At 41.3% G+C, this 13,284-nt stretch overlaps 2 protein-coding genes across 2 annotated transcripts; one reads left to right on the forward strand and one right to left on the reverse strand.

The window, feature by feature from the left end:
* Nucleotides 1-565: 565 nt before the first annotated feature.
* hpse (heparanase) lies at nucleotides 566-9,833 on the forward strand. The gene is made up of 12 exons (XM_070925058.1): nucleotides 566-819; nucleotides 3,511-3,635; nucleotides 3,783-3,911; nucleotides 4,407-4,580; nucleotides 5,143-5,314; nucleotides 5,720-5,767; nucleotides 6,073-6,166; nucleotides 6,255-6,361; nucleotides 6,973-7,087; nucleotides 7,492-7,616; nucleotides 7,705-7,851; nucleotides 8,882-9,833. Exons 1-12 carry the CDS (start codon nucleotides 566-568, stop codon nucleotides 9,039-9,041), a joined length of 1,650 nt encoding a protein of 549 aa, XP_070781159.1. The 3' UTR covers nucleotides 9,042-9,833.
* Nucleotides 9,834-9,863: 30 nt separating this feature from the next.
* Nucleotides 9,864-11,550, reverse strand: LOC139301780 (myosin light chain 5-like). The gene is made up of 6 exons (XM_070925251.1): nucleotides 11,449-11,550; nucleotides 11,299-11,374; nucleotides 11,114-11,218; nucleotides 10,763-10,841; nucleotides 10,633-10,681; nucleotides 9,864-9,965 (listed from the first exon to the last, which is right to left on the reverse strand). The coding sequence occupies exons 1-6, from the start codon at nucleotides 11,482-11,484 to the stop codon at nucleotides 9,864-9,866; spliced, it is 447 nt and encodes a 148-aa protein (XP_070781352.1). The 5' UTR covers nucleotides 11,485-11,550.
* Nucleotides 11,551-13,284: the final 1,734 nt, after the last annotated feature.

Raw genomic sequence — 13,284 nt, forward strand, 5'->3', positions numbered from 1 at the left:
ACTACAGTGTAGAAATACTGTGGTACAAGTAAAAGTCCTGCTCTCACATTTTTACTTCAGTAAAAGTACAAAAGTATTAGCCTCAAAAAGAATGTAACTAAGCACTAAAAGTAAAAGTACAAGTATAATATATTCCTTCTACTATTGGATATAGTTATTGGTGCGTTCATGTGTTCATCAAAGTACTTCATTTCTCCCCAGGGATCAATACAGTTCATCTCTATGATATTACATCAGAGTAACTACAGCTGTCAGACGGCAGTAAAAAGTACAATATTTCTCTCGGAGATGCAGTAGAAGTATCAAGTCTCCCTCAAAAGTGTACATTTACTACAGTACTTGAGTAAATGTACTCGCAGCTCCTTGTTAACCGTTAAGTACTCGGGTGGGGGTGGCCTCTGATCCGCATCAGTCCGTCAGACCCTCGGTCCTCTGTGTTCAGGACCGGCAGCTGATCCGGCTCTGGTGTGAACACTGTGACCCGGAGGAAACACGCGTCCCCGGCTGTCAACAAGAGGAAGCTGTGCAGGAAGTTCAGCGTGTGTTGGAGCTTCAGGCTGCAGTCATGAAGTCTGCCGCGGTGCTGGTCCCGGTGCTGGTCCCGGACCTGGTCCTGGTCCTGTCCCTCCTCTGCTATCAGACTGACGGAGTTCACATCAGAGACCGGAACAGGGACCCGAACTGGAACTCTTCAGACGTGTTGGACGCTGTTGTGATAGTGGATCTGTCCGCGCCGGTCCGCCGGGTGGACCAGCGCTTTCTGTCCGTCACCATCGACGCCAGTCTGGCCTCAGAGGAGAAGTTCATGTACCTGTTGAGGTGAGACTCGATCCGCTTCGGACCAGACCTTTAACTGAGGCAGCTGTTGCACTGGTTCACTAAATCCTGTCCGAGGGGGCTCAGTTACGGTCCCCGGATCTGCCGAGTCCCTTTAGAGCCGCTTAAAGCCTCCGAGTCCTGATGATGAATCATTAAACTGTGAAACTGTTAGTGGGATTATGTTGTTCCACATGTGCTGCAGATGAAACCAGCCAGATACACGACGAGCTTCCCAAAGTACTAACTCTGAGGTACTTGTACTGTACTTGAGTATTGGTCTTCTCCTGCAGGAGGCAGATATGGTCCTTTTCACCTGGTAGCTTCACAGTTAAACTGCAGGATCTATTATGAAGCAGAAAAAAAGACTATTGATCGATTGTCAAGATAGATGTCTATTCATTTTCTGTAAATAGACAAATCAGTGAGTTGATTTCAGCTCTTGTTTATGTTACCTGAAGATGATGACTGATAAATCTGATATCCTATCAGGGTCCATTCTGCAAGAGTACTTTTACTGTTCAGACATTTCGTTTACAATACTACATGTATTTTTACCAAAGCAACATTTTCATGCTTTTACTTAAACAGAGAGTTTCTATACTTAAGTAAAAGTAGCAATACTGCAATAAAAAAAGAGAGTACTAGCCATTTCCTCCACCACTGCAGCAGTTCTGGTATTAAAGTATATTTTACACAGAACTGCTCGGGACTGTAACTGGTGATTATGTCCATCGATTTAAAGACCCGGCAATTCATCTTTGTCCTCTGTGGGGGACATGAGTCTGAGACCTCTAAGTCAAGCATAATTTATAGAATCTATCTGAATCATACTGTCCCTTTTAAGAGGACACTGTGGGCTCTCATTTGATGGCCCGGTTGTGGGGGTGGGGCCAACACAGCACATGCACTGTCTTTTCAAAATGGCAGGAATTTCAGCTTCCACATTTTATGCCAACAAGAGAGGTAAATCATCAATTTCTTCCAGATATCATGTTTCTGTTGCTAAAAATCAAGTTGTTTCTTTCAAATAAACGTCTTGGCTTCCATTTAGTAAGATTTTTAAAAAGTCACAGTAATTTTAACCCTTTCATAACACAACTTTTATTCAATGTCCTTTGTAGTGGACATCAGGACTTAATAACCTCCATTTGTAATACATCAGGGAGCAGAGGGCAAAGTGAGGTAGAGAGGATTTTGTTAAGAATTGTGGAAGGAGATTCTGATTTAGAGCTGCCTGAAGATGAGGTAGAGGGGGGCCAGAGAGAGGAGGAAGATGAAAGCTCGGAGGAGGATACTGCAGCTGTTGAGGAGCCTGAGCCCAAGCCAGGGAAAAGTGATGATACACATCGTGTGTTATGGATCAGGAGCAATGTGTAAGCTAGGGTTTTGAAGTTTATTTATTACCGTGTGTAGAAAGGGAAATGAGAGCAGTTTTAGTTCACACTGTTGATCACACACACACACACACACACACACACACACACACACACAATCAGTTAAAAACTTGACTTGGAAAATGATTGACCCTGTTGATTTACATATTTAATAATACATCTGCTAAAAGTGCATTAAACTTATACCTCTCCTTTCTTTATCACTTAAGTTTCAACCCTGTTGTCGAAGAGGGTTAGGGTTAGATTTGTGTTCAAATGTTTATTGTGCGAGGCACCAGTAAGGATATTCCAGTAACTACTTGCACTTAGCCTAATATATTTTTGTTTTGGCATCATGTTTAACTAACCCTGTTTGGTAGATTTAAGAGTTTGAATGTCAGAATTTTAATTAATGTAAAAAAAACAGAAAAAAAAAAACATGTTTTCCCCTGTGGGATTACATTGTTGGCTGACATTTTAATCTTTCATCTTTTCACACAGAGCATTGACAAATTGCATTAGTAAAGGTCAAACCGAAATGTGCTGATTTCCTAACTCACATAACATAATATCCACAGACATAGCCAGAGAGTTCAGATGTGTTTTCTTCATGTAATGTCTTCATTTACTTTAATGTTCACGACATGAAAGGAATTTTTAAAAGAAATCCACTCAAAAATGAATTCAGTATCATAAAATTACATCATTACATTCTGTATGAAGCAAGTCCCGATGTCCACTACAAGGGACAGTCAATAAACAATCCATAAACAATATTTTTGAAAAAAAAATTGTTGCAACATGTTTCTTTCAACCACAATACTTAAATTATCATAAAAAAATCAAAAAAGCAAAAGCTTTTTTCCTCTGGGTCTCAGGAAGTCTGCTGATTCTTTTCCCAGTTAATCACTAAGTAACACGGAGTTTTGTCCGAGCAGCAGAGATTCAGTGACTGTGACAGAAAACCCGAAAGCAGCAAATATGAATAATTAAGAAGGTGGAACCAGCGATGAATCAACTAACAGCTTCAGAGCGACAGTTTGAGCCAGTAGACATTTATCTGATCGCACAAATTAGAATGTGACTGTTTGAACACAGACGTGTAAATATTAACAACACCTACATTGTGTTTCATCCAGTTCACCATTTTGTCCACTTTCTCACATTTTCAGCTTCACTTTCGAAGACGGGAGCTCGTCTCTTCTCTGTTCTTCTTTATTGCTTTGATAACATTTGTTCTTTGCTCTCATGACATCAACAGAAGCATCATTCATGTTTTATTTTTCTCATCAACAAAGTCTCTGTTGGTCTTCTGTAGCTCTCCAAAGGTCCGGACGTTGGCAAGAGCATTAACCCCAGCTTTTTTGAGATTTGGGGGGACCAGACAAGACTTCATGGTGTTCACCCCTCAGAGACATCAGCCGGTCTCAGGTGTCCCTGCAGGTAACTGTAAATAAACAACTGGACACCCACAGTGTCGAATATGGAAGCTCATTTCTGAGCTGCAGTCCAGTCAGACCTCTTTGATGTGAAACACTCTGAACTTTCAGTACATAAATAACATTCACTCCCCCTTCCTGACACTGTTAGAGGAGTCCTGTGATGAACTGGAGTTGCCCTCGTGGCTGGAGGAGAGGCTGAAGAAGGAGTGGACTCAACAACAGCTGATCCTGATCAGAGAAGATCTGCAGAGGAAGTACAGCAGAGTCAAGTTCACAGGTACCAGTTCTGCTTTATCACAAATGTGCCTCCATAGTTGACGTGACGTGTTCAGTCTGCCCTCGTCAGAGTAATCAATGACTTTCAGAGAGTATTTTAGTTTAGCCTAACCTCCCAGCTGCCTTTGGCACAGTAGATCGTGATATTATTAATATAATAATAATAATAATAATAATGGACAGGAGCTTCTGTGTTTCCATCAGACATTTTATTATCAGGTGTTCCACAAGGCTCAATGCTTGGACCACTGCTTTTTAATGTACATGCTGCTGTTTGACAACATTATACAGAAACATTATATATGCTGTCATTCTATGCAGATGATGCACAGCTGAACATCTCAGTCCTTTAAACAGGCTGCTAATCTGTATTAATATTACGGATAGTTATAGTTATGTCCACATGTTCTTTACAGTAGAATACAGATCAGAGGCCTGACCTCTTCAGGTGCAGCCTCATCTTATACCTAAACACACCTGTGACCCACTGTGACAGAGTCCACTGTAGACCTGCTGCACTCCTTCACCAGCTGCTCGGGGATGGATCTGATCTTCGGGCTGAACGCTCTGCTCAGGACAGCTGACAACACCTGGAACAGCAGCAACGCCCGCTCGCTGCTGCAGTACTGTGAATCCAGACGGTACAGGATGTCCTGGGAGCTGGGCAACGGTACGCTGACAGGACGGGACAACATACGGGTTTATATCACTGAAACCAGCAGACTGAAAGTGAAAATCTTTTTTAATAATCGATCAATCGTTTAAGTCGTTTTTCAAGCAGAAAAATCAAAAGATGTCGTTGTTCCAGCTTCTCCGTTGTGATGATTTGCTGCTTTTCTTACACACACAATATGAAGGATATGTTCGTAACTGTTATTCATTCATACAGTGTTGTTTTGATGACAAGAAGAAACAGAGAATGAATGTATATACGTGTGTGTGTTTGATCTTCTTTTACTTTTCCTCATCATTGGAGTGAAGTTACAGTAATATAGAAACCTCTTATCTGAGGTTTGACTTTCACTTCCGTGTTTTCACATGTTGTGAGGCCTTTCGTCGCCTCTCTGCACACACAGGAAGTTGTCTCGTGTTGTTTGATCTGCATCTGTTCTGTGATCATTGGTTTTCTGTTACAGAGGAAAACATCAGAAACCATTTTATTGGAAGTGAAAGCTGCTGGATTTGAAACAGTCAAAGTGAAGCTGGATGTGATCTCGTCCGTTTGTCTTCAGAACCGAACAGCTATGAGAAGAAGGCGGGGGTCCGAGTGGGAGGATATCAGCTGGGACAGGATTTCACCCGTCTCAGAGAGATGATGTCACAATCCAAGTTTTACCACGACGCCGGACTCTACGGGCCGGACGTCGGTCAGCCACGAGACCACAGGACGGACATACTGGAGGGGTCAGAGGTCACACGGTCACTTACACTACAGACATAGAAGAAAACAAAATGTTCAACATAATGAAACTGAATATCAAACCTGACCTTTACTACATCAGTTCTTAAATAGGGTCAAACTCACAATCACAACTGACCATATATCTATTATTTGCAGTTTATTTAGAATATAGCGTACAGATACTTCATGACCTCAGATATGTACGACTCATTAAAGCTGTAGAGACGTCAGCAGCTGATCTGAGTCACAGACACATGAGAGCTCCAGAAGGGTTTAAGCTGACGGTGCAGCTGCTGTGAGTGTTTGTTGTGTTTGTTGTACCAATAAAGACCGAATCACGTGGACGCCTCTACGAGTGCAGCATCTTAAATATCTCACTTCCAACCACTTATTCTTCTCCATCACAGGTTCCTGCAGAGCGGAGCTGAGGCGGTGGACGCCTGCACCTGGCACCAGTGAGTTCACCTCTAACCTCCGACAGCATGCATTATTATTATTATTATTATTATTATTATACACAGCTGTTTGTATCGTACTGTAGTGAGTCAGAGTCAATACTTAGTTTATTACTCATAAACTTCAGTTTCCTTCAAATCTTTACCTTGTTGTTTATTCAAGACAGAATATAACTATTTGATATACACATATATAAGTTATAGTAATAATAGTTATTATATTATAAAAAGTTTAATTCCATGAGGGACACCAAAACAATTCATTCATTCATTCATTCACTGGTTCACCATCTCCTGTTTTCTAGTTATTATGTGAACGGGAGAGACACGTCCTTGGAGGATTTTCTGGATCCAGCGGTTCTGGACACCCTGGCCTTAAAGACCAAAGAAGTCCTGGAGGTAATAAAGAGCAGCGGTGGACGGACACGACGCCTCCTCAGTGTTTGATGTGTCCAGATGTTGAAGCGGATGTTTTGTCTCTCTTCAGAAAGTAAAGCTGGTGTCTCCTGGGAAGACGGTGTGGCTGGGAGAGACGAGCTCGGCCTACGGAAGAGGAGCTGTAGGACTGTCGGACACGTTCGTCGCAGGATTCATGTGAGTTTATACGAGTCAAGACCTTCGAGTCAACAGGGAGTCCAGATGGGGGTCAAGACCAAGTCAAGAGACCAAACGGACACAAACGGTGTCAGTCAGAGCTGAGACGATTAGCGGATTTATCAAATAAAGGAAAGGAATCAGCAACAGTTCTAATAATGAATCATTTAAGTCATTTTTTAGAGAGAAAACACAAAAAAATCCATCCCTGGTTCTGGATTCTCAAATGTGAATATGAACATATGAATGAAATGTCTTTGGGATTTGGATTGTTGGTCAATTTAAAGACTAAACTGAGAGAAAATAAGCAAATATCACATTAACAGTGATAAAGAGGACAGAGGGAAGCAGGAAATGTCCACAAGTGCTGTAACTGTCTTTAACAGGAGGGCCATGGTGTCTCAGGAGTCCGGCGTGTAGCTGATTAAGTTTACTGATTACCCAGCAGCCCCGGTCTCATGACGAACCTGAAAGCCGTCCTGCTGTTCACTTAAACAAGACTCACGTGGGCTTTTCAGAGTAAAAGCACAGTCTGGGTACATAGTGTATTATTATTAACACATGTTTCATTCACGTGATTTTTGAAGATGTTGTGACTCTGCTGTCTGCAGGTGGTTGGATAAACTCGGCCTGGCAGCCAGACTCGGCCTGGATGTTGTGATGAGGCAGGTGTTCATTGGCTCTGGAAGTTACCACCTGATTGACGAAAACCTGGATCCACTTCCTGTAAGACTTCTTTATGTTTAAATTGAGTGTGTTTGACACTAGATGTGTTTTTAATCTGAGAAAAGTGAATTCTGTTGAGTTCAGGTTAATCAGTTTTATTTAAAGTACAGAGTACAGTTACTCCAGAAGTGTACTTTTAAGTTTTTTATGCTACTTCTATTTCACCAGATTTCAAAGGAATATTTTACAGCTATAGTTACGTTACAGATTAAGATATAACATTTAAAAAAATGCTGATCTTATACAATACAATGAATTATTATCAATTAAACTACTCAACAGTGTATAAAGTATAAAGCATAAGAAGCTGCTGACATGTTATCTACGTCAGTGATAGTAATCCACTGATATGTAATAATTAAAACACTTCATGCTGTATGAGCTCTAACTGCGTCTTCTTGTAGGATTACTGGTTGTCTGTTCTCTACAAGAGACTCGTTGGACCGGAGGTTTTGAAGATCGAAGCCTTTTCCCGCTTGGCTCGAAGTAGAAGAGTGAGGCTGTATCTGCACTGCACAAACAGAAACAGGTCCTCCTGCTGTGAGGTCACATCTTCAGTTTTATCTGCCACTGACATCTTGTAGTAAGTCGTCTCCCTGCTGTGTTTCTTTCAGCAGTTACAGCAGCGGAGCGGTCACGCTGATATCTATGAACCTGAGTAAGAAGCCGGCCAGGATCTCCGTCCCTGCAGCTGTCTCCTCCGGGACAGTGGAGGCTTTTGTTCTTCAGTCTGACCGGCCGGGGGAGGAGGGGCTCTACTCCAGGTGCCCGTCAATATCACCATTTATCACAGAGTTAGCCTGAATTTGGCTCTCCTCCGGTCATGTGAAAAGTCCCGTTTTATTTACTTTTAGTGCAAAAGCTTTGTAAAGTCAGAAAACACAACAGAGAATATGTATATTGTTACACGACTTAATGTAGGTCCACTGCTTTTAACCATGACGTTCAGCCGAGCGGGCGATGTCACAGCTCGACTAGAATAAATAACCCTGATGATGTCATAGTGATGTCATCAGGGTTATCTCAGCCTGCGCTTGGAGACGACAAATGTTTAACATACTCCATACACCCTGAGCCTGTTTTTATGTCGTCCCCAAAACAGAACTTTTCCAAAAGTGTCTTGAAACACTGGTTTTGGTGTCGTACAGGGAAAATAATCATCTGTAAGTTATGAAGACAACATGAAGTCGTGGTCTCATTTTATCAGAAAACCACCGTCATAAAATATTGATCTTATCTGCAGGGCAGCAGCAGTGACTGCTGGGTAACATGTGGTTTATGAGACATGATCAACCCATTTGTCATGTTTCATACTTGTTTTGTTACCATGACGAGAGAAGTAATCATGCTGTTGTTGCCAACTGAAAAGAGGAAGAAGAACATAACATGACTCCCCCTAAAACCACAAACTTTGTTTTTTACATTTCTGTTTGTGTTCAGATAAAACAAACCAGATAAAACATGGAGGTGCTGGTAGACAGAGCCAGGCTAGCAGTTTCCCCCTGCTTCCAGTCTTTATGCTAAGCTAAGCTAACCAAATCCTGACTCCAGCTCTGTACCGAACACACAGACAGGAGGTTGATCTCCATCTGAGCATCTCACTCACAGAGAGAAAGGAAATAAGATCACCCAAAATGTTGAACTGTTTCTTTTAAAGGCATAAAAAGTAACGCCCTCCACCTCCACCTCCCCCCCTCCCCTCAGTGTAGTCTGTAGAGGATATCTTTCATTATGTGATCTGATTAATGACCTGCCAGTTCAGACTGTATAAACTGGACTGTGTTCTTTCTGAAGGGCTGTGACTCTGAACGGAGACGTGTTGAAGATGCTGGATGATGAAACTCTTCCCGACTTTAAAGGAGCTCGTCTGCCTCCAGCTGAGCGTCTGCAGCTTCCTGCGTACTCACTGGCCTTCTTCGTCCTCACAGACGCTCGAGCTGCAGCCTGCATGTGACCTCACTGACACACCGACATGGGCTCCCACATCACTACTGACACCGGCTAACGTAACACTGAGAGCTGCTCATCACTGGACCAAAGTGACTTCAACTCAAGGGACATTCCTGAGACAGGGAATGGATTTGGTGTTCATTTGTTTTGTTGAGTTTCTCTCATATAATGGATGCTGGACTGTCTTATTTATAGGAGATATTGTATGCTGTGCTAATAAACTTGATTTCTAATTCCATTATACAAACATGGTGACACTTGTGACCCCAACCAGTCCTGGTCTAACCTTCCCCGTCCCTTCCTAAAATCCCTGGTCCACTAAAAACTGTCCCTCAGCCACAGCCGTCAGTAACTGCTACAGTTAGCTAAATGCTAACATCAGCACGCTAACATGCTCACAATCACAGCACTAACATGCAGTTGTTTGGCAGGTATGTTTACCATCTTAGTTTAGCGTGTTAGCATGCTAACATTAGCTATGTGGCTGTAAACACAGCTGAGTCCAGCTGAGGCTGATGAGTTCTGCAGGTATTTGGTCATAAACCAAAGTGTTGGACACATGAACATGTTGACCTGATGGTGGCGCTGATGAAGAGTCAGAGGATCACCAGAGTTATTACAGCTCATCCTGAGGGGACCATGAAGGTCTGAACCACATCTCATCACAGTCCATCCAGCAGCTGCTGAGATGTTTCAGTCTGATCAACATGCCCGAAAAATCAATAAATTCCAAACCAGGTTTTCTTTTTTTATTTGAAAGACAAACAATGATCTTTGATGCTTCTGAACCAAACTGCAGCAGATAAACGTTCATTTCTGAGACACGTTACTCTTCCTGTTCCTCCCCGTGTGTGATGATGTAACACAGAGATTTATAATCCAGGTTTCCTGCTGTGTCGATGTTGGACGACTGGAACATCTGCTTCACCTGCAATGAGACTAATTAATTAATATCACTGATGAACTAATAACCAGTGTTATCGATGTAACTACAGTTCTGTGATTTCTGGATGATCGCCTGAGGCTGTAAAGATTTCATTTAGTATATCTTTCCATTATTGAGCCCTAAAGGTGGAAAGTAAGTACGTACATTTACTCAAGTTCTTGTACTTTACTTGAGTATTTCCATTTTCACAAGCTACCCAGCAGTATATAAATATATTAAAGTGAGCCTCACCTTCACCAGCTGCAACATTGAAATGATGAACACATTAATGCAATAATCAATAATTATAATCCAATAGTAAGATATATATTATTTTGAACTTTTGGTACTTCAAGTATATTTTGATGCCAATAATAATAATACAATAATACAATAATAATTGTACTTTTACTTAAATCAAATTTTGAATTCATTGTAAATTGAGTATTTCTACATTGTAGTACTGCTACTTTTACTTAAGTAGAAGATCTGGGTACTTCTTCCATCAACATGTTTCAAATTCAAATCAACTTTTTGACTTTTTTCATCAACTGTGATTCTACAAAATGAACAAGTTGATTTGAATTGAAAAGAGGCTGAAATGATCTCCCCACACAGGCAGATTGGGACATTTAGGACAAAAAAAGGGACTTTACAGAAAGTACTTTACCTCCTCAGATGTAAACTTGTCAGCTTGTGTCATCAGTAGTTTCTGTAATCTGCGAAACAGAAAGAAACAGAAGTATTAATTAATGGAAAAAGTGGCATTTCCAAATCTGTAAACAGAACTGACAACTCACTCGTCTCTGTGAATGAAGCCTTTGGCGTCAGGGTCGAACATTTTGAAAGCGTTTAAGATGGTGTCTTCAGGGTCTGTGCCTGCAAACACAAACCAAACCAACATGTGATGGCAGCTCAGAGTGACTCGTGTTCATGTTCACACGAGGCTGTTCGCTCATCTTTAACTGAGACTGGAGTCTTCACGTTTTGTCTTGAACACTCGTAAGCTGTGGTTCTGGCTGAAGCTCCAAAAACTCACACTACACTTCCCACAATGCAACTGTATAACATCTTTTGTACACCCATGTGTATCAACCTCCACTCTGCTGACGGAGCTCCTCCAGACGGCCTCCACAGTTAAAGGTTCTCACCGTGCAGCTTCTCTCCGAACAGGTTGAGGAACATGGTGAAGTTGATGGGTCCTGTGGCTTCTCTCAGCATGTCTTCCAGTTCATTGTCCTTCACGTTGAGTTTCCCTGAGGACACAGCACATACGTCCACATCACAAGCACATGATGTCTAAATGATTCGTCTAGAAAACATCTGAGCTACAAACCCAAAGAGGCGTATGTGTCCTTCAGGTCTTCTTTATCAATGAATCCGTCCCGGTTCTGGTCGATAAGTGTGAATGCCTGAATTAAAAAGAAGAACACGTGTCAGTACAAGATGAAAACTTGATATGATCCTCTCACTAACGTGACTTCACCTCTTTGAACTCTTGGATCTGCGTTTGTTCAAACATGGAGAAAACATTGGACGAGGCTCTCTGAGCTCGTTTGGCGCCTCCTTCCTTCTTCTTTGTCTTTCTGCTCGCCTACAAAATATATTCAAACATGTTATTATTGTCAAAGACAGAGAAGAGTTATCATATCCATGTATATATATATATAAATATATATTGTCTCTCAGATATGAAGTAGAATGATCTGAGATCACATACCATGTGTCCTCCTGGTTCTCTGCGTGATGCTGCTGCAGTCAGTGTGTCCAATGATTTGGGAGCAGAGCGTTTAAATACAGCAGCTGTCTGGGATGCAGAGAGGGGATGTGATGATAGTCTGGATGAAGCGGGATCCTCTGGGACGAGTCGGGATTGAAATGGGACCCCCCAGCCCTGCAAAGTTCCCCTTACATGGGCAAGATGTTTGGTAAAACCCTGGTTCTCCGGAGGCCCAACAACTGCTGCTGCTGATCAAAACCTTTTAAAGAGTTTCTATTTACAGTGTTTCACATGGGGGGGGGGCATCCCTCTTCCAGGCTTTTTATTCTTTTGTTAAAGTCAGTTATAATTCATCATTCAACTGGACATCAGGGCCCATTCTTCATATAGCCGAGTTATCCAGACTGGAACTGTTGTCACAGCAACAAGTACTGAAACCCAAACCTGACAGTCAGCTGGATCAGGACTTTAAGGCTGAACCACAAACATCTTTCTGAGATTTATAATGAAAGAGTGTTGATATAAATATGATTTTAGGTGAGGACATGCAGGTCAGTCAGAAATCCTTATGATCTGTTGGTGTAATTACCCCAATGAAATGTTCATAAAGAAGAGTTACCGACACTTACATGATGATAGAATAAACAACAAAAGAAAAGGTTGTCCACTAAAAAGGGACCAAACCAAATATAGTTTTAGAAATTGAGCAAAAAGACAGAAACTCAACTCAAAGATTCGGACTAATGGAGCCATAAGCCATTTAATTTGACATTAAAATGTGAATTTGAACAGTAAGACGTATTAAAATATGAACTGCAGAACTCACTCCACACGTCCATCAGGGAGAACTTAACCCATCATGCACCAACAGCACTCGCAGTCTGACCACATTAATATCAATATTAGTGGGAAACGTTATGGAGCTCAATGCAGAACAAAATGACTGAATATTCTGGCTTTTAGATTACAACATGTTCATTTGTCAATAAAAGTTAAACTTCTTGTATTTGAGGCAGTTTGGTCAGTGTCCACATGACGGCGCTACAGTCCTTCTGCTCGGCTCCTCCTGTTGCGTTCAGGTGGCACACAGAAATACAGCTTTTATAACACAACGAATAGCCTACAAGTACCAATATAACAGTGTAAAAAGACTCCATTACAAGTAGAAGTCCTGTAGTGTATAAAATCATAATTTGTGATGTTACCAGAGTACAGCTGTCTAGTTAAATGTAAAGTACAATATTCCCTCAATACTCAAGAAAAAGTACAAAAGTACTCATTATGCAGAACGGCCCACTTCAGAATAATATATATTATATTATTGGATTATGGTTATTGATGCATTAATGTGTTCATCACTGTAATGTTGCAGCTGGTGAAGCTGGAGCTCATTTTAACTACTTTATATTGTGCTGGGTAGTTTGTCAATGAAGTATTCCATAAAAATACATCATCATTTATTTGTTGATTATATTTTGAATCTGCAAAGTAACTAAAACTGTCAGATAAATGTAGTGCAGTAAAAAGTATAGTAATTCCCTCTGAGATGTAGTGGAGTAAAAGTAGAAAGTAGCAGAAAATGGAAATACTCAAATAAAGTAC

This window comes from Enoplosus armatus, chromosome 18 (genome assembly GCF_043641665.1).
Source record: "Enoplosus armatus isolate fEnoArm2 chromosome 18, fEnoArm2.hap1, whole genome shotgun sequence".
In the NCBI taxonomy this organism is placed as follows: domain Eukaryota; kingdom Metazoa; phylum Chordata; class Actinopteri; order Centrarchiformes; family Enoplosidae; genus Enoplosus; species Enoplosus armatus.